The 22,979-nt window shown below is 45.7% G+C and overlaps 1 protein-coding gene across 8 annotated transcripts in view; it reads right to left on the reverse strand.

Annotated features, from left to right (window-relative positions):
- The window catches only part of WWOX (WW domain containing oxidoreductase), a 1,758,901-nt gene that overhangs the window by 1,410,458 nt on the left and 325,464 nt on the right, over window positions 1-22,979 (reverse strand). The window contains exon 7 of one of the 8 annotated variants that reach the window (XM_063945382.1): window positions 6,991-8,464. The exons of the other annotated variants lie outside the window; for them this stretch is intronic. Coding sequence (XP_063801452.1) covers window positions 8,450-8,464 — 15 coding nt within the window. The 3' untranslated portion in view covers window positions 6,991-8,449. Of the gene's footprint in view, window positions 1-6,990; window positions 8,465-22,979 lie in introns of those variants that run through there. 8 annotated transcript variants of the gene reach the window in all.

Raw genomic sequence — 22,979 nt, forward strand, 5'->3', positions numbered from 1 at the left:
GCCTGCCGTACTGTGTAAAATGGGGACTCGTGCCTGCCGTACTGTGTAAAATGAGGACTCGTGCCTGACGTACTGTGTAAAATGGGGACACTTGCCTGCCATACTGTGTAAAATGGGGACACGTGCCTGCCGCAGTGTGTAAAATGGAGACTTTTTTTTTCCTGTGGTGGGCGTGATGATATCAGATGAGGCCACGCCCATTTTAATGAGGCCACACAGCCTTTCCGGGAGCGCGCGCGCCTTAGGCGCGCGCTTGCTTTTTCTTTTTCTATCTATGGGGGGGCGCATATATATATTTTTTTAATGTCAATGGGTGGGTGGGGGGGCGCATTCTTAAATCTTGCACTGGGAGACAAAAATGCTAGAAACAGCCCTGCGCAGACGGAATGATTTACAGGCAGAAACACATGTATATACAAGACTTTATAGCCAGTCTTGAAACTGCAAGGCTAAATCCTGAGTAGCAGGTAACAAATACACATAAATAGCATATACAGATGTATGCTCATAGATCTAACATAGAAACATAGAATTTGACGGCAGATAAGAACCACTTGGACCATCTAGTCTGCCCCTTTTTTATTTTTATTTTTTTTACCATATTTTATTTTTTATCTCAAACCTTATTTGATCTTCATTTCTTTGTAAGGATATCCTTATGTTTATCCCATACAAGTTTAAATTGCTCCGCTGTCTTAGCCTCTACCACCTCTGATGGAAGGCTATTCCACTTGTCCACTACCCTTTATGTGAAGTAATTTTTCCTCAAATTTCCCCTGAACCTCCCCCCCTCCAGTCTCAGTGCATGTCCTCATGTCCTATTGCTCCTCTTCATTTGAAGAATGTTCCCCTCCTGGACTTTGTTAAAACCTTTGATATATTTGCAAGTTTCATTCATGTCCCCCCTTTCCCTTCTCTGCTCCAAACTATACATATTGAGATTTCTTACTCTTTCTGGGTATTTTTTGTGATGTAGGCCATATACCATTTTAGTTGCCCTTCTGTGTACAGTTTCTAATGTCTTTTTGAAGATATGGCCTCCAGAACTGAACACAGTTTTCTAGATGAGGCCGTACCAATGACCTATACAGTGGCATTATTACTTCTCTCTTTCTGCTACTGATTCCTCTCCCAATGCAGCCGAGCATCTGACTAGCCTTCCTCATTGCTTTGTTACATTGCTTACCTGCCTTAAGTCACCTGAAAGTGAAAAATCCCTTTTCCTCCTCAGTAGTTTCCAGTATAGTGCCATTCATACTATATTTAGCATATGGATTTTTGAGACTCAAGTGCATGATTTTAAATTTTTTGGCATTAAACTGTAATTGCCACACTCTTGACCATTGCTCTAGTCTACCTAGATCCTCAATCATTTGTTTTACCCTGGTGTGTCTACCCTGTTGCATACCTTTGTGTCATCTGCAAAAAGTTATACTTTCCCTTTAATACCATTTGCAATGTCACCAATAAGATATTAAAAAGCACTGGTCCAAGAACAGATCCCTGGGGTACTCCACTGGTAACATTCCCCTCCAGTGAACGCACTCTATTTACCACAACTCTCTGTTTTCTATCCTGCAACCAAGATCTTATCCATTCAATAATCATAGTATCCAATCCAAAGCTTTCAAGTTTATTTAGCAGACTGCGATGTGGAACAGTGTCAAAAGCTTTACTAAAGTCTAGATAAGTTATATCCATAGCTTCACCTTTATCCATCACTTTAGTCACACAGTCAAAAAAGTCAATAAGATTTGTTTGACATGATCTCCCCCAGTGAATCCATGCTGTTTGGGATTCTGTAAATTCCAATTATTTCTTTTAAGAGTGTTTACATCAATTCCCCTGCTACTGATATAAGACTCACTGGTCTGTAGTTGTTTGCCTCTTCCTTGCTTCCACTTTTGTGCAGTGTGACTAAGTTCATTCTTTTCCAGTCCTCTGGAATTACTCCTGTAGCTAATGACTGGTTGAATAATTTTGTCAATGGTGCTACCAGCACCTCTTTAAGTTGTTTTAGTATCTAGTATCCTTGAATGTATCCCATCTGGCCTCAAAGATTTGTCTTTGAGAGTTCTGCTAGGACCTTCTCCTCTGTTAATGTACTTGCTTCATTTTCCTGACTATCCCTGCAACTTAACTGTGGCCCCTTCCCCTTTCTTTCAGTAGTGAATACTGAGCAAAAATAATTATTAAGATGATTACATTGTCTCCCTCAAGAACCCCAGTCTCTGTCTTTAGTTTTATTTTTCCGCCTCAATACGGCATGCATCGCAAGATTCCTGGCATGAGTGAGCCAGCAGTTCTCTGGCAGCTCTGCTAAAGTCGTGGTCTTTCTTGCTAAAAATGCAATTTATTCACATCGCAATATGCAAATAAGATGCACAAGCAGACTCTCCTGATTAAAATTATATACGGCATGCCTATATTCTGAGTATGACTGTGGCTGTATCTGCATACGAAATGCTACGCTACAGTGTGTTTCTGCTTGTCCGTCTTTTTTGCATAGTGATGTAAATAAGATGCATTTTTTTTTGGGGGGGGGGAAAGCACAAAAAGGCACCCGGCGGTAATAAATGCACTCACAACTAAGCAAATCTAGAAGGGCTGTTTAACGTTCAACAATGTACAAGTACACATCTATACAATAACACTTTTTCCACTGCCGCAATAACCCGGGTTATTGCAGGGTCACGGCTTGGTATAAAAGGGTCCTTGAAAAATAATCCGGGTCAGTTTAAATGGCACGACCCAGGTTATGCTTAAAAGCTGCTGATTGGCTATGTATGCAGAGGCTTGCCTCAAGGGAAAGTCTCTGAGTGACAAGCAGACTTATGTAAATGAGGCTGACCCAGGAATAACCAAAATCAAAGGTGCAGAGTAAAGGCCCATATAAACGGGCCGACGCAGGAGAGATGTGTGCTGAGCGAACCGCTCAGCACACATCTCTCCCGCCGCTTAGCACAACGCGAACTGTGCTGAACGTGCGGGGGGAGACGGGGGGGGGGGGGGGGCGCTCACTTCACCCAGCGGGTGAAGTGAGCGACCCGCTAGATTGGCCTGCATGCAGGCCAATCTAGCAGCAGCGATAGCGATGTGCGGGGCCGCGCATCGCTATCGCTGAGGGGGCTACACACAGAGCGATCATGCTGAAATTCTAAGCAATCTAGTCAGATTGCTTAGAATATCGCTCCGTGAGTACCCCCCTTAACAGGATCTGTCCCTTGTCTGAACTGCGTCTGAAAATCTGAGTCAGACCCGGATGTTTGGTGGAAAAGCGTAAAAATACCTAGCAATAGCTAAACTTGCTCATATAAACAAACAAAAAAAAAGGGTGACAATTAAACTACCAATGGCGGCTACAATGGCAGCTCAGTAAAAACAGAAAAAAAGGACATAGAGACTCAGCAAAGTCTTATTCATTACCAATATGGGGTGGGTGTGAATGGTGGAAATACAAAGGCTGCCTACACTATACATACAATAGATTATATTCAATTTACCTAGGACTTTGTTTTTCTACAAAATTTGTTGATTTTAACATTCCTATTAAAAACATTTGCAAGTTTTTTTTGTTTAGGTCCGTTATTTGCAGAAGTGTCACGTAGAACCCATTACTTTCCTACACCGAGTGTTGTAATGGATATAAAAGCATGAAGTTCCGCCACAATACAACCATTCAGAGATCATTATTCCAGAAGGGTATGGACTCGTATGACTTTGGCATCCCAACAAGTCCATTCCATCCTCAGCATGCCCCCCTCAGCAATGCCCAGAATGGCAGTATTCTTCTGCCCAGGTTGCTTCCTTGTCATTTCTCACCTCCCAGCACTGTGGAAACCCAGCAGGACTTCCATTTATATCCGCTCTCCTCTCCGCAGCATCCCAGCAACCTGACTTCACTTCAGCAGCTGCTGAGACTCCTATCGATGACCGGGATAGTGTGAGAAAAAGCAGAGCCTCCTGCTGTGCCCTCATTTTGCATGGTACAGTAATAGCACAGAACACCACATGGCAATGCCAGTAGGGTGTTCCCCTCTTACTCAGGAAGTCTTGTCTTTTTAATGATACAGCCACAGCCATGTATTTAGCGCTGGTAATTGGCACTGTACCATAAGTGCTTCCTTTGGTATGTAAATGAGGAGGTAATTTAATAGGATTCTGCCAAATGGCTGGAACAGCACTGCACTGATTCACGCAGATACAAGAATTAGATTTAAAAAAATGAAAGCCTTAGAGCTGAAAGACTATTTTGGATTGACCAGTAAGGATGCCTACTGTACGTTAGGGGTCATTTAGATGTGGGCGCATATGTATTCAATAGCGCCAAACAGCCCCTCGTGGTGCGCAAGGTCCCGTGTGGCTAGGCCTGCGCTGAGCAATCTTTTTCACTCAAGTCATTGGGGTAGATGTATTAAGCAGTGAAAAGTGTAGAGAAGTGTGCTAGCTGAGAAGTTTCCCATGGCAGCCAATCAGCTGCTCTGTATAATTTTATAGTATGCAAATTATAAATGTTATTTCAATGCTGATTGGTTGCCATGCAAAACTTCTCCCCTGGCTCACTTCTCCACTGTTTTCACTGCTTAGTACATCTCTCCCTAAGTCACAATGCGATGCGACAGAACCACATCAGGAGACTGTACTAAATAATTTGATATGCAACATTTGTACATCTGTGTGCAAATGAGTCTGACTCTGTATACAAAGTGCTATGATGCAGTGGCCGCAGCTTCTTCTCACACTAAAGCTGGGTACACACTAGACCAGTGGTTCTCAAACTCGGTCCTCAGGACCCCACACAGTGCATGTTTTGCAGGTAACCCAGTAGGTGCACAGGTGTATTAATTAATCACTGACACATTTTAAAAGGTCCACAGGTGGAGTTAATTATGTCACTTGTGATTCTGTGAGGAGACCTGCAAAACATGCACCGTGTGGGGTCCTAAGGACAGAGTTTGAGAACCTGTGCACTAGACGATAGGTCACCAGATCCCACAGATAGGAGCGACATATCGGGTACATCGTCTAGTGTGACCCATGACATGCTAGCTCCCACGTGTTGTCAGCGACACCCCCTGTCGGCACTGCAGCAGGGCCGACATGGGGGTATCGCTAGCGATGAGCATGTCACTTTACTCTCCCCTTCCCCGTCAGACCTGGCACTGGCAAGTGTGTATGCACTTTCCGCATGCTGGGTCGCACTGGCACTAATGTCGGGCTGGATACACATGGTTAAGTGTATACCCAGCAGAGTCATGTGCAGAGTCGGCCTATCCACACACTAACATTCGGCTATATCCACCACATCAGTATCACGACATGCAAGGTTACCAGTGTTGCGGGACTTATGGCGCTAAATTGTGAACATGGAAGGCGTGCTGGAGTTGCGACCAGTGATCCCAGTGCCTATTCACGGTTAAACGCACCATGCCCTATCATATTATCAACAGCATGTTATGTAATTAACGAGGGGATAAAAGTAAAGTCTAGTTTATGGTATTTACGGCTAGCACTGTTCAGTATAGGTGCTAAATCCCAATCTAACTTTCTATCTGTCAAAACATTTTCCTCCTACCCAATTTATGCATCTTTAGTTGTCAATATTCCAATGTTCGTCAATGACTTAGTATGTTCACCACTTAATTACTTCCAAAACGGTTTTGCAAAAAAAGGCAATAACCATCCATTTCCTGTGAGCGACTCAATAATTATAGACAATCTCTCCCACATGTGGTGTGAATTTCATATATCACAGCACATCATGTGTATTGGAATTCATTTGATTGCACTATCCTTTGTTGAAAATGTGCTATACAAATAGTATTGTGATACATTTTGTTGGGGCAATCACGAAATCTGGAGTGTACGGCATCCATGAAGCCTATGCCCCTTTATTATAATAATAATAATAATAATAATAAATATACCTACCGGGAGTTTCCCAATTACAGAAGGTCCTACTCACACTATTTTAACTGAATAGGCCAACCTTAAATAAAAAATATTTTATCTGACAAAAATAAATCTGTGTATATATATATATATATATATATATATAATCTTTTTATTGAAGCATGCCACATTAGTACAATTGAAATAAAAGAGTCATATAAGAGATTACGCAAGGATAATAAGGTCGGCATTACAAGCAATATGCATGTCATAATATACAAGGAAAATAAAGATACATCCACACAACACCAACATGAGTATTTTTAGATTACCTTTTTATTTATTTAATGTAAATATTTATTTACATTTTTTTAGGACCTTATCTTAAGGCCCATATACACTTGCCGAGAAAATGAGCGACGTCGCTCGTTTTCCCCCTTCCTGAGCGACGTCGCTCGTTTTCCTCCTTCCTGAGCGACGTCGCTCATTTTCCTCCTTCCTGAGCGACGTCGCTCGTTTTCCTCCTTCCTGAGCGACTTCGCCCGTTTTCCCCCTTCCTGAGCAATGTCTCTCATTTTCTCGGCAAGTGTGTATGCCGCCAGCGACGATCGATGCGCGGCCCCGCAGGTCAGAACTGATCATCACTGTTGGCACTGCATGCATGCTCTCTCTGGACTGTCGTCCAGGAGCTGCATGCACGGCCGGCCGCTGCGTGATGTCACTGAACGATATGAGCGGTCATATCGCTCAGTGTGTATGGGCGGCCGCCGACCGCCCGGCCTGGGAGGGGAAACACTAGACAACGACGCTCATAGAGCGACGTTGTGTAGTGTGTATGGACCTTGACTTTTACTATGCTCCTTGTAAGTCTTGCATGTAATTCAGCCTCTAATGCAGTTCCATGGTTTGCCATCTCTTCCCCATTATTCTTTTACCTACTTAAATAACTCTGTCAATCCCAGTGATGGGAAACCTTGGCACTCCAGCTGTTGAACTACACATCCCAGCATGCCCTGCTACAGCTTTAGCATGGCCAAATAGAAAAACTGTAGCAGGGCATGCTCGGATGTGTAGTTCAACAACAGCTGGAGTGCCAAAGGTTCCCCATCATCGATGGGTTCAAGTCCTCTCAAAATACAACATCTTGGGAGCGTGGTCTAATGAAAAGGGGTTTGTGCCATTATTGGGAGTGTGGTATGAGGTCACGGGAATTGAGCAAAAGTTCTGAAGATATGACAGCAGACAAAAATATCTTAATATGCTCATGGCCTGCAGAGATGGATAATAAAAACTATGTCTAATACATGCAAGACACAACGGCAGTAAAGAAAAAAGGCTGCACCTGCAGTAAAAAAAAAAAAACAGCAGTGCTCTGCTCACCAGAAGCCCTGCAGCTGCTCCGTGCAGCTGCTTCTTCCAGGGCTCTGAAGTTTGTCTGACCGCCCCAACCAAAAGCTAAGGGGTTGTGAGGTGGAAGAACATTTTTTTGTTTTTAATCCAGCAGTTACAATACAGCGCTCCTTTAGGACCAATGAGAATCTGCGATCTCAGGGGTTACATTTAACGTTCCTCTTGGCCACACACCCTTTGCACTCCATTACAAAATAGTGAGTGGATCAAGTTTTGTGTGGCTTACACTATATTGGGTATACCGGGAAAACTATTTAGCAAGTATTTACCATGAAGTCAGCTGAGAAGTAGCAGAATACAGGAAATACAGCGCACATAAAATTAGTGTCCAAGTGATAATTGTGTTTTTTGAAGTGAAGTTTAATGCTACAGGCAGTTACAAAAAGACGTCAATGTTACAGTTATTACTAACCTATCTACTTGTGAGCTGGAGATATCAACTGACATGTACCGAATAATGTGAATTAAGTTACTAAAAAAACAACAACAACAATACAAGTCGGATTAAACAAAAGGCTCGTTATACTAGTAGCTGGCTGGCAGTCTGGACTACGTTGGATTATTTACCTTCGCAGCAATGTCATTTGTCATCAAAACAGTTAACCCCTTTCGTTTATATAGAAAATAATTGAATTCAATGTTGTGATGCAACATAAAACAATATGAACAATCACAACTGCTGTACATCATCTCTTCTCATATAAAATAAGTTAGGGGCATGTTTAATGTTTAGTAATCGCTAAAAGCATAAATTCTAAATGACACTTCAACATATAGTCCTTGACGTAGCAAGGAAACACAAGGACAATCAAAGGAGCTTGCAAGTATTGTCTGACTCTTGCAAACCACTGCCCTATTATTCTCGCAGACACGTGTATACAGAACGGTAATCTACCAGTCAACTTGGGTGCGTTGGATGAAATCAGCTGTTTATCACCATTAGAATGGGAAAATTCCTCATCTGGGCTCTAATATTGCTGAAAAAATCCACTTCGAAACATTAATCAAATTTTTCGCCTACTGGGCAGCCATATGGCAAAGCAGCATGTGAATCCTACAAACTTGCTGATCTTCTGTAACTGGGTACAATTAATTACACCAGCTGAATCCATCTCCAAGAATTTCGCCTTGTGAAAAAAAAAACTATTTATTGCAGCAGCTTCTACAAAACAAGGGAATGAAATTCACAATTGATTAATGACCTGAACAGAAGCATTTCCATTAGCAGATTTTAAAAATGAATATTGCGGCCAAAAAAAAATATAAAAAATCCAAGTGTTGAAATAAATATCTACACCCTTGGTTAAAAGAGGGAATAATAATAATAATAATAATAATGATAATAATAATAATAATAATAATAAAATAAAAAAAAGCAACTAAAAACAAAACAAAGCCAGGCATGAACAGAAAAAACAAAGAAAGTCAACACAGCCAGCCGATCTTGTGGTAATAGTGGCTGCGCCATCGATCAGTGCGGCATCATTCAGGGTGGCTGACATACCCATTAAGTCGCAGTTGTTTTTAGGGTTTGCAACACCGTTACATATATCAAAAACACGACAGTGATCGATAAGCCAGTGTCAAAAGGAACAGCCGCAGCAGAGAAAGAGTTAACCAGTTTAATGTCTAAAGGGGGGAAATAACATGACATTTTCAGTGATCTTCATTAAACAGCGCACGGCTAAATAAATATGACCACAAGCGCGCTGGGGTGTGAACAAAAATTAGTCTTTGGTATTTGTTTTAGGTCTACATCAACTAAAAGATGACAGAAGTAAAGAAGCTGTACACCCCATCATGAAGTCATGATCACTGCTACAATATGTCTGCTCCATCTCCAATCAGTAGCCAAATGGTTTGAGTACTAACTATGGGCCTAATTCAGACCTGATCGCAGCAGCAAATCTGTTCTCTAATGGGAAAAACCATGTGCACTGCAGGGTGGGCAGATATAACATGTGCAGAGAGTGTTAGATTTGGGTGGGGTGTGTTCAAATGGAAATCTAAATAGCAGTGTAAAAATAAAGGAGCCATTATTTACCCTGCACAGAAACAAAATAACCCACCCAAATCTAACTCTCTACGCACGTGTTATATCTGCCCCCCCCCCCCCCCCCCTCTGCAGTGCAACATGGTTTTGCCCATTAGAGAAAGATTTTGCTGCTGCAATCAGGTCTGAATTGGGCCATATATTAGTTGCAGTCTACATTGGACCGAGCAATATTTAAATTTTATCTTTGCTATTTTCTAAACCATATAGCCATGTTTAGATTATTCTTTAGGCATATTTTTGTTCTCTGGTAAAGGGGAACCCTTTCCATGGACCTCCACCGTTACCGTATACTTCAGGTCAGATGGCATACACAGATCACCGAAGATTTGCCCAGTCAGTTCTGTATTCACTTCCTCATGGTTGATTCAGTTGCATGGTCAGTATTAGCTTCCTACAGTACCATCTATATTCTCTCAGTGAAGATTTAACATATAACTTAACAGTAGGGAGAGTGTGAGGAGCCTGCCACTATTCAACAATATGTGTATACTGGTTCCCGGAAATGCTGACGGCGGAATCCCAACACTGCTCTGAATGCCGGCGTCGGCATCTCGACAAGGTTAAAAAACCCACCCCCGGGATCCCAAACGAGTGTATGCTGGACTGCTGGAGAGGTAAGCTGCGGGTGGAGGTTAGGTTTAGGCTGCTAAGGGTTAGGTTGCGAGGAGGGGGGTTAGGTTGCAGGAAGGAAGGGTTAGGCGCCCCCGGGGAGGATTAGGCTGTAGGGGTGGGAGGGTTAGATTTAGGCTGCGGTGGGTGGGGGAGTTTAGATTTAGGCTGCGGTTAGGGAGGCATTGGGGAAAGGTAAGTACACTTACCTTTCCCCTGTCGGGATTCCCACCATCGTGATGCTGTGGTCAGAATTCTGACTGCCGGAATCCCGAATACCGGCATTTCATACCCAGCGCATGTGTATACATGTCACACCAGAAGAGTAGAGCCTTTGAAAAGGGGCTTGTCCAGGAGCATCTCTAGAGGAGGGGACCCGTGAGCAGACTCCGTGTGTGGGCCCCTCCTCTCCCGTAGTTGTCACCGCTGCTGCTGACGCTCTCAGCCCTGAGACTCTGGCACAGTGCTAGAGTCTACAGCACATGCGCAGGACTCAGAAAAATAGCCACTGCGCCATTTTTTGGGAGTCCTGTGCATGCGCTGTAGACTCTGGCACTGTGCCAGAATCTCTAGTGGTCAGTGCGTTAGCGGCGGCGCGACGGCTACGGGAGAGGAGGGGGCCCACACACAGTCACCGATGGACTCCGGAAAGGTAAGTATAGGAGAAATGGGTGCAGTGTGTGCGGTGTGGGCCCCCCCTGGACACTGCACCCATTATAGAAACGCCAATGGGCTTGTCCCATCATTGACCATTGTTGCTCTTGAAAGTTGGAAAGTGATTTTATTTTGACAGATAACCAGTGAAATATGCAGTCTTTCCTGTTGCTCATTATACTCAGGGCCGGTTCTAAACCTTGTGGCGCCCCGGGTGAAAATAGGGGTGTGGCTTCATAAAGGGGTGTGGTCAGTGTCTCTTGTAGTATTGCCCCCGTTTGTGCCCCCAGTAGTATTGCCCCCATTTGTGGCCCCAGTCGTATTGCCCCCGTTTGTGCCGCTTTAAAAAAAAAAAAAAAATTAATACTTACCATCCCCGCTCCTGATTCACGACCGCTGCTGCCCTCCGTCTCTGGCTGCTGGCGCTGCTCTTCTGATCTATGGGAGAGACGTCATGACGTCTCTCCCATAGAACCGCATAGACACTAGAGGTCAATCATGACCCCTAGTGTCTAAGTGCCGCTCCCACAATGCAGTGCGGTGCGCGATGACTTCATCGCGCACCGCACAGCAGTACCGGCAGCGGGGGGGATCTCCGGAAAGGCGGCGCCCCAGGCAAAAGTACCGTGTGCCCGTAGCAAGATCCGCTACTGATTATACTGTATGCCGGCAGAGGAAGAGCATTTAAGCAGTTATGTTACTGGGATGAAACAGGTCACAGATTTTATATGTCAGAATTCGTACTGTCCGGCAAAAATCAGGTGTGCTGTGTATTATGCGGAAGTACATTGTTACACCTGTCACACATTGCATAAGCAATACAAACTGCCTGAGTTTTATACAGCAGCGTGCTGGTTTGGGCACATACTGTAAATGAGAGCTTCAATAAAACGATTTAAAAATTTGCTTGGAAGAAGAATTAAAGTATAATTAGAATACTTTGTACTATAAGCCGGCGGAGCATATGTCACTGTGATTGAGAAGCCATGTTGCCGTGAGATTATGTCCTCATTTTAGACACTGGTAGAGTACAAAGACATTTGGGTTGACATGCCAAATCCTGTATTAATATTAATTATGGGGAAAAAATGACTGAGTTTCTTTCAGATCAAGTGAACTTTAAACATCCACTTGGGCTATCTCTGAGGCTCAATCCAAGCAAGGCTCATTTATCTATATGATTTACATACAGTGTTCCTGGTGGGGAATGGGGTAATTAATATTTAATAGTAACTATTAATAATAACATAACATTAGATAAACAAAAGGCCGCACTGGAGAATCAAACAACCCTACCGCACGTAGGTACTTTTAACAACAGAAATACAATAAACAAAAATGTATTCATGTTACAAAAAAATTAAAATAAAGAAAAATAATAATTGACATAGCTCTTGCTCAAGAAATACACATTCATTAGGCAAACATGCAGTAACAAAAGTCCCCAAACACAGTAGGTAAAAAAAACCCTGTAATATACTGTATTCCTGCTTTACTTTATATAATTAGGGATTACTTTACTAATCACAGAGTAAAAAATATGAAATAAAATTAGATTAAAAAAAGTCACCAATAACTGTATTTTTATTGAGTAACAAAAAAAAAATCACGGTCAAATGAGTATGTATCTCAGCATTATACACGTATAAAAAAATAAAAATAAAAATAAGATTTTACTTACCGATAAATCTATTTCTCATAGTCCGTAGTGGATGCTGGGGACTCCGTCAGGACCATGGGGAATAGCGGCTCCGCAGGAGACAGGGCACAAAAAGTAAGCTTTTAGGATCACATGGTGTGTACTGGCTCCTCCCCCTATGACCCTCCTCCAAGCCTCAGTTAGGTACTGTGCCCGGACGAGCGTACACAATAAGGAAGGATCTTGAATCCCGGGTAAGACTCATACCAGCCACACCAATCACACCGTACAACTTGTGATTTGAACCCAGTTAACAGTATGATAACAACGAAGGAGCCTCTGAAAAGATGGCCCACAACAATAATAACCCGATTTTTGTAACAATAATTATGTACAAGTAATGCAGACAATCCGCACTTGGGATGGGCGCCCAGCATCCACTACGGACTATGAGAAATAGATTTATCGGTAAGTAAAATCTTATTTTCTCTAACGTCCTAGTGGATGCTGGGGACTACGTCAGGACCATGGGGATTATACCAAAGCTCCCAAACGGGCGGGAGAGTGCGGATGACTCTGCAGCACCGAATGAGAGAACTCCAGGTCCTCCTCAGCCAGGGTATCAAATTTGTAGAATTTTACAAACGTGTTCCCCCCTGACCACGTAGCTGCTCGGCAAAGTTGTAAAGCCGAGACCCCTCGGGCAGCCGCCCAAGATGAGCCCACCTTCCTTGTGGAATGGGCATTTACAGATTTTGGCTGTGGCAGGCCTGCCACAGAAAGTCAACAGACAAAGAGGAAGGGGGGTGCAAATCCCCAACCCCCAAATTCCCTTCCGCACACTGAGAATTACCTGTAACAATCCCTGAACCTATCTGGTAATAAAATTCAGAGAATTCGTCACAAATGTTTGCAAACACATGTTTAGCTGCTGGCCACTTCACGGCTTCTCTGATACAGCAGTCCTAACCTACATAATAGCAGTGCCCACATAGGGCCATGTAATTTGTCACAGTACGCCTCATGATAAAGGCTTTTACTAAAACACTTCCATACAGAGAGCTAACTTACCCGGGAGCCACCCCCAGGATCTCCCATTGGCACTACAAGGAACAGCATGCCTTCCAAATGCTGCTCCCATTCAATGCCTCATGCAAACAAGCAGACAAACAATTAGGAAGCTGCTCAATCATACCTGGAGGTAATTATATATCAGGTGCTGGAAGGGGGAGGGGTCACAGACAAACAACAGACAAAGAGGAAGGGGGGTGCAAATCCCCAACCCCCAAATTCCCTTCCGCACACTGAGAATTACCTGTAACAATCCCTGAACCTATCTGGTAATAAAATTCAGAGAATTCGTCACAAATGTTTGCAAACACATGTTTAGCTGCTGGCCACTTCACGGCTTCTCTGATACAGCAGTCCTAACCTACATAATAGCAGTGCCCACATAGGGCCATGTAATTTGTCACAGTACGCCTCATGATAAAGGCTTTTACTAAAACACTTCCATACAGAGAGCTAACTTACCCGGGAGCCACCCCCAGGATCTCCCATTGGCACTACAAGGAACAGCATGCCTTCCAAATGCTGCTCCCATTCAATGCCTCATGCAAACAAGCAGACAAACAATTAGGAAGCTGCTTAATCATACCTGGAGGTAATTATATATCAGGTGCTGGAAGGGGGAGGGGTCACAGACAAACAACAGACAAAGAGGAAGGGGGGTGCAAATCCCCAACCCCCAAATTCCCTTCCGCACACTGAGAATTACCTGTAACAATCCCTGAACCTATCTGGTAATAAAATTCAGAGAATTCGTCACAAATGTTTGCAAACACATGTTTAGCTGCTGGCCACTTCACGGCTTCTCTGATACAGCAGTCCTAACCTACATAATAGCAGTGCCCACATAGGGCCATGTAATTTGTCACAGTACGCCTCATGATAAAGGCTTTTACTAAAACACTTCCATACAGAGAGCTAACTTACCCGGGAGCCACCCCCAGGATCTCCCATTGGCACTACAAGGAACAGCATGCCTTCCAAATGCTGCTCCCATTCAATGCCTCATGCAAACAAGCAGACAAACAATTAGGAAGCTGCTCAATCATACCTGGAGGTAATTATATATCAGGTGCTGGAAGGGGGAGGGGTCACAGACAAACAACAGACAAAGAGGAAGGGGGGTGCAAATCCCCAACCCCCAAATTCCCTTCCGCACACTGAGAATTACCTGTAACAATCCCTGAACCTATCTGGTAATAAAATTCAGAGAATTCGTCACAAATGTTTGCAAACAACACAGAAAGTGCAAGCTGAATTGTACTACAAATCCAACGAGCAATAGTCTGCTTAGAAGCAGGAGCACCCAGCTTTTTGGGTGCATACAATATAAACAGCAAGTCAGACTTTCTGACTCCAGCCGTCCTGGAATTATATATATATATATATTTTCAGGGCCCTGACAACGTCTAGCAACCTGGAGTCCTCCAAGTCCCTAGTAGCCGCAGGCACCACAATAGGTTGTTTCAGGTGAAACGCTGACACCACCTTAGGAAGAAACTGGGGACGAGTCCGCAGTTCTGCCCTGTCCGAATGGAAAATCAAATATGGGCTTTTGTAAGACAAAGCCGCCAATTCTAACACTCGCCTGGCCGAGGCCAGGGCCAACAGCATGGTCACTTTCCATGTGAGATATTTCAAATCCACAGATTTGAGCGGTTCAAACCAATATGATTTGAGGAATCCCAACCCTACGTTGAGATCCCACGGTGCCACTGGAGGCACAAAAGGGGCTGTATATGCAATACTCCCTTGACAAATGTCTGGACTTCAGGAACTGAAGCCAATTCTTTCTGGAAGAAAATCTACAGGGCCGAAACTTGAACCTTAATGGACCCCAATTTGAGGCTCATAGACACTCCTGTTTGCAGGAAGTGCAGAAATCGACCTAGTTGAAATTTCTTCGTGGGGCCTTCCTGGCCTCACCCACGCAACATATTTTCACCACATGTGGTGATAACGTTGTGCGGTCACCTCCTTCCTGGCTTTGACCAGGGTAGGTATGACCTCTTCCGGAATGCCTTTTCCCTTAGGATCCGGCGTTCAACCGCCATGCCGTCAAACGCAGCCGCGGTAAGTCTTGGAACAGACATAGTACTTGCTGAAGCAAGTCCCTTCTTAGCGCCCGAGGCCATTAGTCCTCTGTGAGCATCTCTTGAAATTCCGGGTACCAAGTCCCTCTTGGCCAATCCGGAGCCACGAGTATAGTTCTTACTCCTCTACGTCTTATAATTCTCAATACCTTGGTTATGAGAAGCAGAGGAGGGAACACATACACCGACTGTTACACCCACGGTGTTACCAGGACATCCACAGCTATCGCCTGAAGGTCTCGTGACCTGGCGCAATACCTGTCCCGTTTTTTGTTCGGGCGGGATGCCATCATGTCCACCTTTGGTCTTTCCCAACGGTTCACAATCATGCGGAAAACTTCCCGATGAAGTTCCCACTCTCCCGGGTGGAGGTCGTGCCTGCTGAGGAAGTCTGCTTCCCAGTCGTCCACTCCCGGAATGAACACTGCTGACAGTGCTATCACATGATTTTCCGCCTAGCGAAAAATCCTTGCAGTTTTGCCACTGCCCTCCTGCTTCTTGTGCCGCCCTTTCTGTTTACGTGGGCGACTGCCGTGATGTTATCCCACTGGATCAATACCGGCTGACCTTGAAGCAGAGGTCTTGCTAAGTTTAGAGCATTATAAATTTGCTCTTAGCTCCAGTATATTTATGTGGAGAGAATTCTCCAGACTTGATCACACTCCCTGGAAATTTTTTCCCTGTGTGACTGCTCTCCAGCCTCTCAGGCTGGCCTCCGTGGTCACCAGCACCCAATCCTGAATGCCGAATCTGCGGCCCTCTAGAAGATGAGCACTCTGTAATCACCACAGGAGAGACACCCTTGTCCTTGGATATAGGGTTATCCGCTGATGCATCTGAAGATGCGATCCGGACCATTTGTCCAGCAGATCCCACTGAAGAGTTCTTGCGTGAAATCTGCCGAATGGAATCGCTTCGTAGTAAGCCACCATTTTTACCAGGACTCTTGTGCAATGATGCACTGACACTTTTCCTGGTTTTAGGAGGATCCCGATTAGCTCGGATAACTCCCTGGCTTTCTCCTCTGGGAGAAACACCTTTTTCTGGACTGTGTCCAGAATCATCCCTAGGACCAGCAGACGTGTCGTCGGAACAACTGCGGTTTTGGAATATTTAGAATCCACCCGTGTTGTCGTAGAACTACTTGAGATAGTGCTACTCCGACCTCAAACTGTTCTCTGGACCTTGTTCTTATCAGGAAGTCGTCCATTTTCTTTGAAGACGAATCCTCATTTCGGTCATTACCTTGGTAAGGACCCGGGGTGCCTTGGACAATCCAACGGCATCGTCTGAAACTGATAGTGACAGTTCTGTACCACGAACCTGAGGTACCCTCGGTGAGAAAGGCAAATTTTTGGGACATGGAGGTAAGCATCCCTGATGTCCCGGGACACCATATAGTCCCCTTCTTCCCGGTTCGCTATCACTGCTCTGAGTGACTCCATCTGGATTTGAACTTTTGTAAGTGTTCAAATATTTCAGATTTAGAATAGGTCTCACCTAGCCTTCTGGCTTCAGTACCACCATATAGTGTGGAATAATACCCCTTTCCTTGTTGTAGGAGGGGTACTTTGATTATCACCTGCTGGGAATACAGCTTGTGAATTGTTTTGAATACTGCCTCCCTGTCGGAGGGAGACATTGGTACAGCAGACTACAGGAACCTGCGAGGGGGAAACGTCTCGACATTCCAATCTGTACCCCTTGGATACTACTTGTAGGATCCAGGGGTCCTGTACGGTCCCAGCGTCATGCTGAGAACTTGGTAGAAGCGTTGGAGGGCTTCTGTTCCTGGGAATGGGCTGCCTGCTGCAGTCTTCTTCCCTTTCCTCTATCCCTGGGCAGATATGACTCTTATAGGGACGAAAGGACTGAGGCTGAAAAGACGGTGTCTTTTTCTGCAGAGATGTGACTTAGGGTAAAAACCGGTGGATTTTCCAGCAGTTGCCGTGACCACCAGGTCCCATGGACCGACCCCAAATAACTCCTCCCCTTTATACGGCAATACATCTTTGTGCCGTTTGGAATCTGCATCACCTGACCACTGTCGTGTCCATAAACATCTTCTTGCAGATATGGACATCGCATTTACTCTTGATGCCAGAGTGCAAATATCCCTCTGCGCATCTCGCATATATAGAAATGCATCCTTTAAATGCTCTATAGTCAATAAAATACTGTCCCTGTCAAGGGTATCAATATTTTTAGTCAGGGAATCCGACCAAGCCACCTCAGCTCTGCACATCCAGGCTGAGGCGATCGCTGGTCGCAGTATAACACCAGCATGTGTGTGTATACTTTTTAGGATATTTTCCAGCCTCCTATCAGCTGGCTCCTTAAGTACGGCCCTATCTGTAGATGGTACCGCCACTTGTTCTGATAAGCATGTGAGCGCCTTATCCACCCTAAGGGGTGTTTCCCAACGCGCCCTAACTTCTGGCGGGAAAGGGTATACCGCCAATAATTTTCTATCGGGGGAAACCCACGCATCATCACACACTTCATTTAATTTATCTGATTCAGGAAAAACTACAGGTAGTTTTTTCACATCCCACATAATACCCTTTTTTGTGGTACTTGTAGTATCAGAAATATGTAACACCTCCTTCATTGCCCTTAACGTGTGGCCCTAAAGGAAAATACGTTTGTTTCTTCACCGTCGACACTGAAATCAGTGTCCGTGTCTGGGTCTGTGTCGACCGACTGAGGTAAATGGGCGTTTTACAGCCCCTGACGGTGTTTGAGCCGCCTGGACAGGTACTAATTTGTTCGCCGGCCGTCTCATGTCGTCAACCGGCTTGCAGCGTGTTGACATTATCACGTAATTCCATAAATAAGCCATCCATTCCGGTGTCGACTCCCTAGAGAGTGACATCACCATTACAGGCAATTTGCTCCGCCTCCTCACCAACATTTTCCTCATACATGTCGACACACACGTACCGACATACAGCACACACATAGGGAATGCTCTGATAGAGGACAGGACCCACTAGCCCTTTGGGGAGACAGAGGGAGAGTTTGCCAGCACACACCAAAACGCTATAATTATATAGGGACAACCTTTATATAAGTGTTCTTCCCTTATAGCATTTAATATATATTCATATCGCCAAATCAGTGCCCCCCCTCTCTGTTTTAACCCTGTTTCTGTAGTGCAGTGCAGGGGAGAGCATGGGAGCCTTCCCACCAGCATTTCTGTGAGGGAAAATGGCGCTGTGTGCTGAGGAGAATAGGCCCCGCCCCCTTTTCGGCGGGCTTCTTCTCCGGAGTTTGTGATATCTGGCAGGGGTTAAATACATCCATATAGCCTCAAGGGCTATATGTGATGTATTTTTCGCCATACAGGTATTATACATTGCTGCCCAGGGCGCCCCCCCCCGCGCCCTGCACCCTCCGTGACCGCTGTGTGAAGTGTGCTGACAACAATGGCGCACAGCTGCAGTGCTGTGCGCTACCTGATGAAGACTGAAAGTCTTCTGCCGCCTGGTTCCGGACCTCTTCAATCTTCAGCATCTGCAAGGGGGGTCGGCGGCGCGGCTCCGGGACGAACCCCAGGGCGAGACCTGTGTTCCGACTCCCTCTGGAGCTAATGGTGTCCAGTAGCCTAAGAAGCCAATCCATCCTGCACGCAGGTGAGTTCACTTCTCTCCCCTAAGTCCCTCGATGCAGTGAGCCTGTTGCCAGCAGGACTCACTGAAAATAAAGAACCTAAAAACTTTTTCTAAGCAACTCTTTAAGAGAGCCACCTAGATTGCACCCTGCTCGGACGGGCACAAAAACCTAACTGAGGCTTGGAGGAGGGTCATAGGGGGAGGAGCCAGTACACACCATGTGATCCTAAAAGCTTACTTTTTGTGCCCTGTCTCCTGCGGAGCCGCTATTCCCCATGGTCCTGACGGAGTCCCCAGCATCCACTAGGACGTTAGAGAAATAAGATTTTACTTACCGGTAAATCTATTTCTCGTAGTCCGTAGTGGATGCTGGGGACTCCGTAAGGACCATGGGGATAGACGGGCTCCGCAGGAGACATGGGCACTTTAAGAAAGAATTTAGGTTCTGGTGTGCACTGGCTCCTCCCTCTATGCCCCTCCTCCAGACCTCAGTTAGAGAAACTGTGCCCAGAAGAGCTGACAGTACAAGGAAAGGATTTTGGTAATCCAGGGCAAGATTCATACCAGCCACACCAATCATACCGTATAACATGTGAAAACAGCCAGTCAGCAGTATGACAAACAACAGAGCATCAGGTCAAACCCAGATGCAACCATAACATAACCCTTATTGAAGCAATAACTATATACAAGCATTGCAGAAGAAGTCCGCACTTGGGACGGGCGCCCAGCAACCACTACGGACTACGAGAAATAGATTTACCGGTAAGTAAAATCTTATTTTCTATAACGTCCTAGTGGATGCTGGGGACTCCGTAAGGACCATGGGGATTATACCAAAGCTCCCAAACGGGCGGGAGAGTGCGGATGACTCTGCAGCACCGATTGAGCAAACAAGAGGTCCTCCTCAGCCAGGGTATCAAACTTGTAGAACTTTGCAAAAGTGTTTGAACCTGACCAAGTAGCCGCTCGGCAAAGTTGTAATGCCGAGACCCCTCGGGCAGCCGCCCAAGAAGAGCCCACCATCCTAGTGGAATGGGCCTTAACTGATTTTGGCAGCGGCAATCCAGCCGCAGAATGAGCCTGCTGAATCGTGTTACAGATCCAGCGAGCAATAGTTTGCTTTGAAGCATGAGCACCAAGCTTGTTGGATGCATACAGGATAAACGACTGTTTTCCTGACCCTAACCGTTCTGGCTACATAAACCTTCAAAGCCCTGACCACATCAAGCAACTCGGAATCCTCCAAGTCAGTAGTAGCCACAGGCACCACAATAGGTTGGTTTATATGAAAAGATGAAACCACTTTCGGCAGAAATTGTGGACGGGTCCACAATTCTGCTCTATCCACATGAAAAACCAGATAGGGGCTTTTATGTGACAAAGCCGCCAACTCTGACACACGCCTAGCCGAAGCCAAGGCTAATAGCATGACCACCTTCCACGTGAGATATTTCAACTCCACCGTTTTAAGTGGTTCAAACCAGTGGGATTTCAGGAAACTTAACACCACGTTAAGATCCCAAGGTGCCACTGGAGGCACAAAAGGAGGCTGAATATGCAGCACTCCCTTTACAAACGTCTGAACTTCAGGTAGAGAAGCCAACTCCTTTTGAAAGAAAATGGATAGGGCCGAAATCTGGACCTTAATGGAACCCAATTTTAGGCCCAAAGTCACTCCGGACTGTAGGAAGTGAAGGAAACGGCCCAGCTGGAAATCCTCCATAGGAGCATTCCTGGCCTCACACCAAGCAACATATTTTCGCCATATACGGTGATAATGTTGAGCTGTCACGTCCTTCCTAGCCTTTATCAGCGTAGGAATGACCTCATCTGGAATGCCTTTCTCTGCTATGATCCGGCGTTCAACTGCCATGCCGTCAAACGCAGCCGCGGTAAGTCTTGGAACAGACAGGGTCCCTGTTGCAACAAGTCCTGTCTTAGAGGAAGAGTCCACGGGTCCTCTGTAAGCATTTCTTGCAGATCTGGATACCAAGTCCTTCGTGGCCAATCTGGAACAATGAGGATTGTTCTCACTCCTATTTTTCTTATTATCCTCAGCACCTTGGGTATGAGAGGAAGAGGAGGAAATACATAGACCGACTCAAACACCAGGGCGTCCACAGCTATCGCCTGAGGGTCTCTTGACCTGGCGCAATACCTCTGTAGCTTTTTGTTGAGGCGGGATGCCATCATGTCCACTTGTGGCAGTTCCCACCGACTTGCAATCTGTGCGAAGACTTCCTAATGAAGTCCCCACTCTCCCGGGTGGAGGTCGTGTCTGCTGAGGAAGTCTGCTTCCCAGTTGTCCACTCCCGGGATGAACACTGCTGACAGTGCGCTTACGTGATTCTCCGCCCAGCGAAGAATTCTGGTGGCTTCCGCCATCGCCACCCTGCTCCTTGTGCCGCCTTGTCGGTTTACATGAGCCACTGCGGTGATGTTGTCTGACTGAATCAGAACCGGGTCTCCGCTTGACGTAGGGCGTTGTACATGGCTCTTAGTTCCAGGATGTTGATGTGAAGGCAAGTCTCTTGACTTGACCACAGACCTTGGAAATTTCTTTCCTGTGTGACTGCTCCCCAACCTCGGAGGCTTGCGTCCGTGGTCACCAGGACCCAGTCCTGAATGCCGAATCTGCGGCCCTCGAGAAGGTGAGCGCTCTGCAGCCACCACAGGAGTGACACCCTGGCCCTGGGGGATAGGGTGATTAACTGATGCATCTGAAGATGTGATCCGGACCACTTGTCCAGTAAGTCCCATTGAAAGGTCCTCGCCTGGAACCTGCCGAAGGGAATGGCCTCGTATGATGCCACCATCTTTCCCAGGACTCGGGTGCAGTGATGTACTGACACCTGTTTTGGTTTTAATAGGTACCTGACCAGTGTCATGAGTTCCTGAGCTTTCTCTATCGGGAGATAAACCCTTTTCTGGTCTGTGACTAGAATCATGCCCAGGAAAGGCAGACGAGTCGTAGGAACCAACTGCGACTTTGGAATATTCAGAATCCAGCCGTGTTGCCGTAACACTTCCAGAGAAAGTGCGATGCTGTTCAGCAACTGCCCTCTAGATCTCGCTTTTATGAGGAGATCGTCCAAGTACGGGATAATGGTGACCCCTTGCTTCCGCAGGAGTACCATCATTTCCGCCATTACCTTGGTAAATATTCTCGGTGCCGTGGAGAGACCAAACGGCAACGTCTGAAATTGGTAATGACAATCCTGTACCACAAATCTGAGGTACGCCTGATGAGGTGGATAAATGGGGACATGAAGGAATGCATCCTTTATGTCCAGAGACACCATAATATCCCCCCTTCCAGGCTTGCGATGACCGCTCTCAGCGATTCCATCTTGAACTTGAACCTTTTCAGGTATATGTTCAGGGATTTTAAATTCAATATGGGTCTGACCGAACCGTCCGGTTTTGGGACTACAAACATGGTCGAATAATAACCCCTTCCCTGTTGAAGGAGGGGAACCTTGACCACCACCTGTTGAAGATACAATTTGTGAATTGCAGTTAACACTATTTCCCTCTCGTGGGGAGAAGCTGGTAGGGCCGATTTGAGGTATCGGTGAGGGGGCATCTCTTCGAATTCCAGCTTGTATCCCTGAGACACAATTTCTATCGCCCAGGGATCCACCTGGGAGTGAACCCACTTGTGGCTGAAATTTCGAAGACGTGCCCCCACCGGGCCTAGCTCCGCCTGTGGAGCCCCAGCGTCATGCGGTGGATTTTGTAGAGGCCGGGGAGGACTTCTGTTCCTGGGAACTAGCTGTGTTGTGCAGCGTCTTACCTCTGCCCCTGCCTCTGGCAAGAAAGGACGCACCTCGGACTTTCTTGTTTCTTTGTGATCGAAAGGACTGCATTTGATAATACGGTGCTCTCTCAGGCTGTGATGGAATAAAAGGCAAAAAAATTGACTTTCCAGCTGTAGCTGT

This window comes from Pseudophryne corroboree, chromosome 11 (assembly GCF_028390025.1).
Source record: "Pseudophryne corroboree isolate aPseCor3 chromosome 11, aPseCor3.hap2, whole genome shotgun sequence".
Taxonomy (NCBI): domain Eukaryota; kingdom Metazoa; phylum Chordata; class Amphibia; order Anura; family Myobatrachidae; genus Pseudophryne; species Pseudophryne corroboree.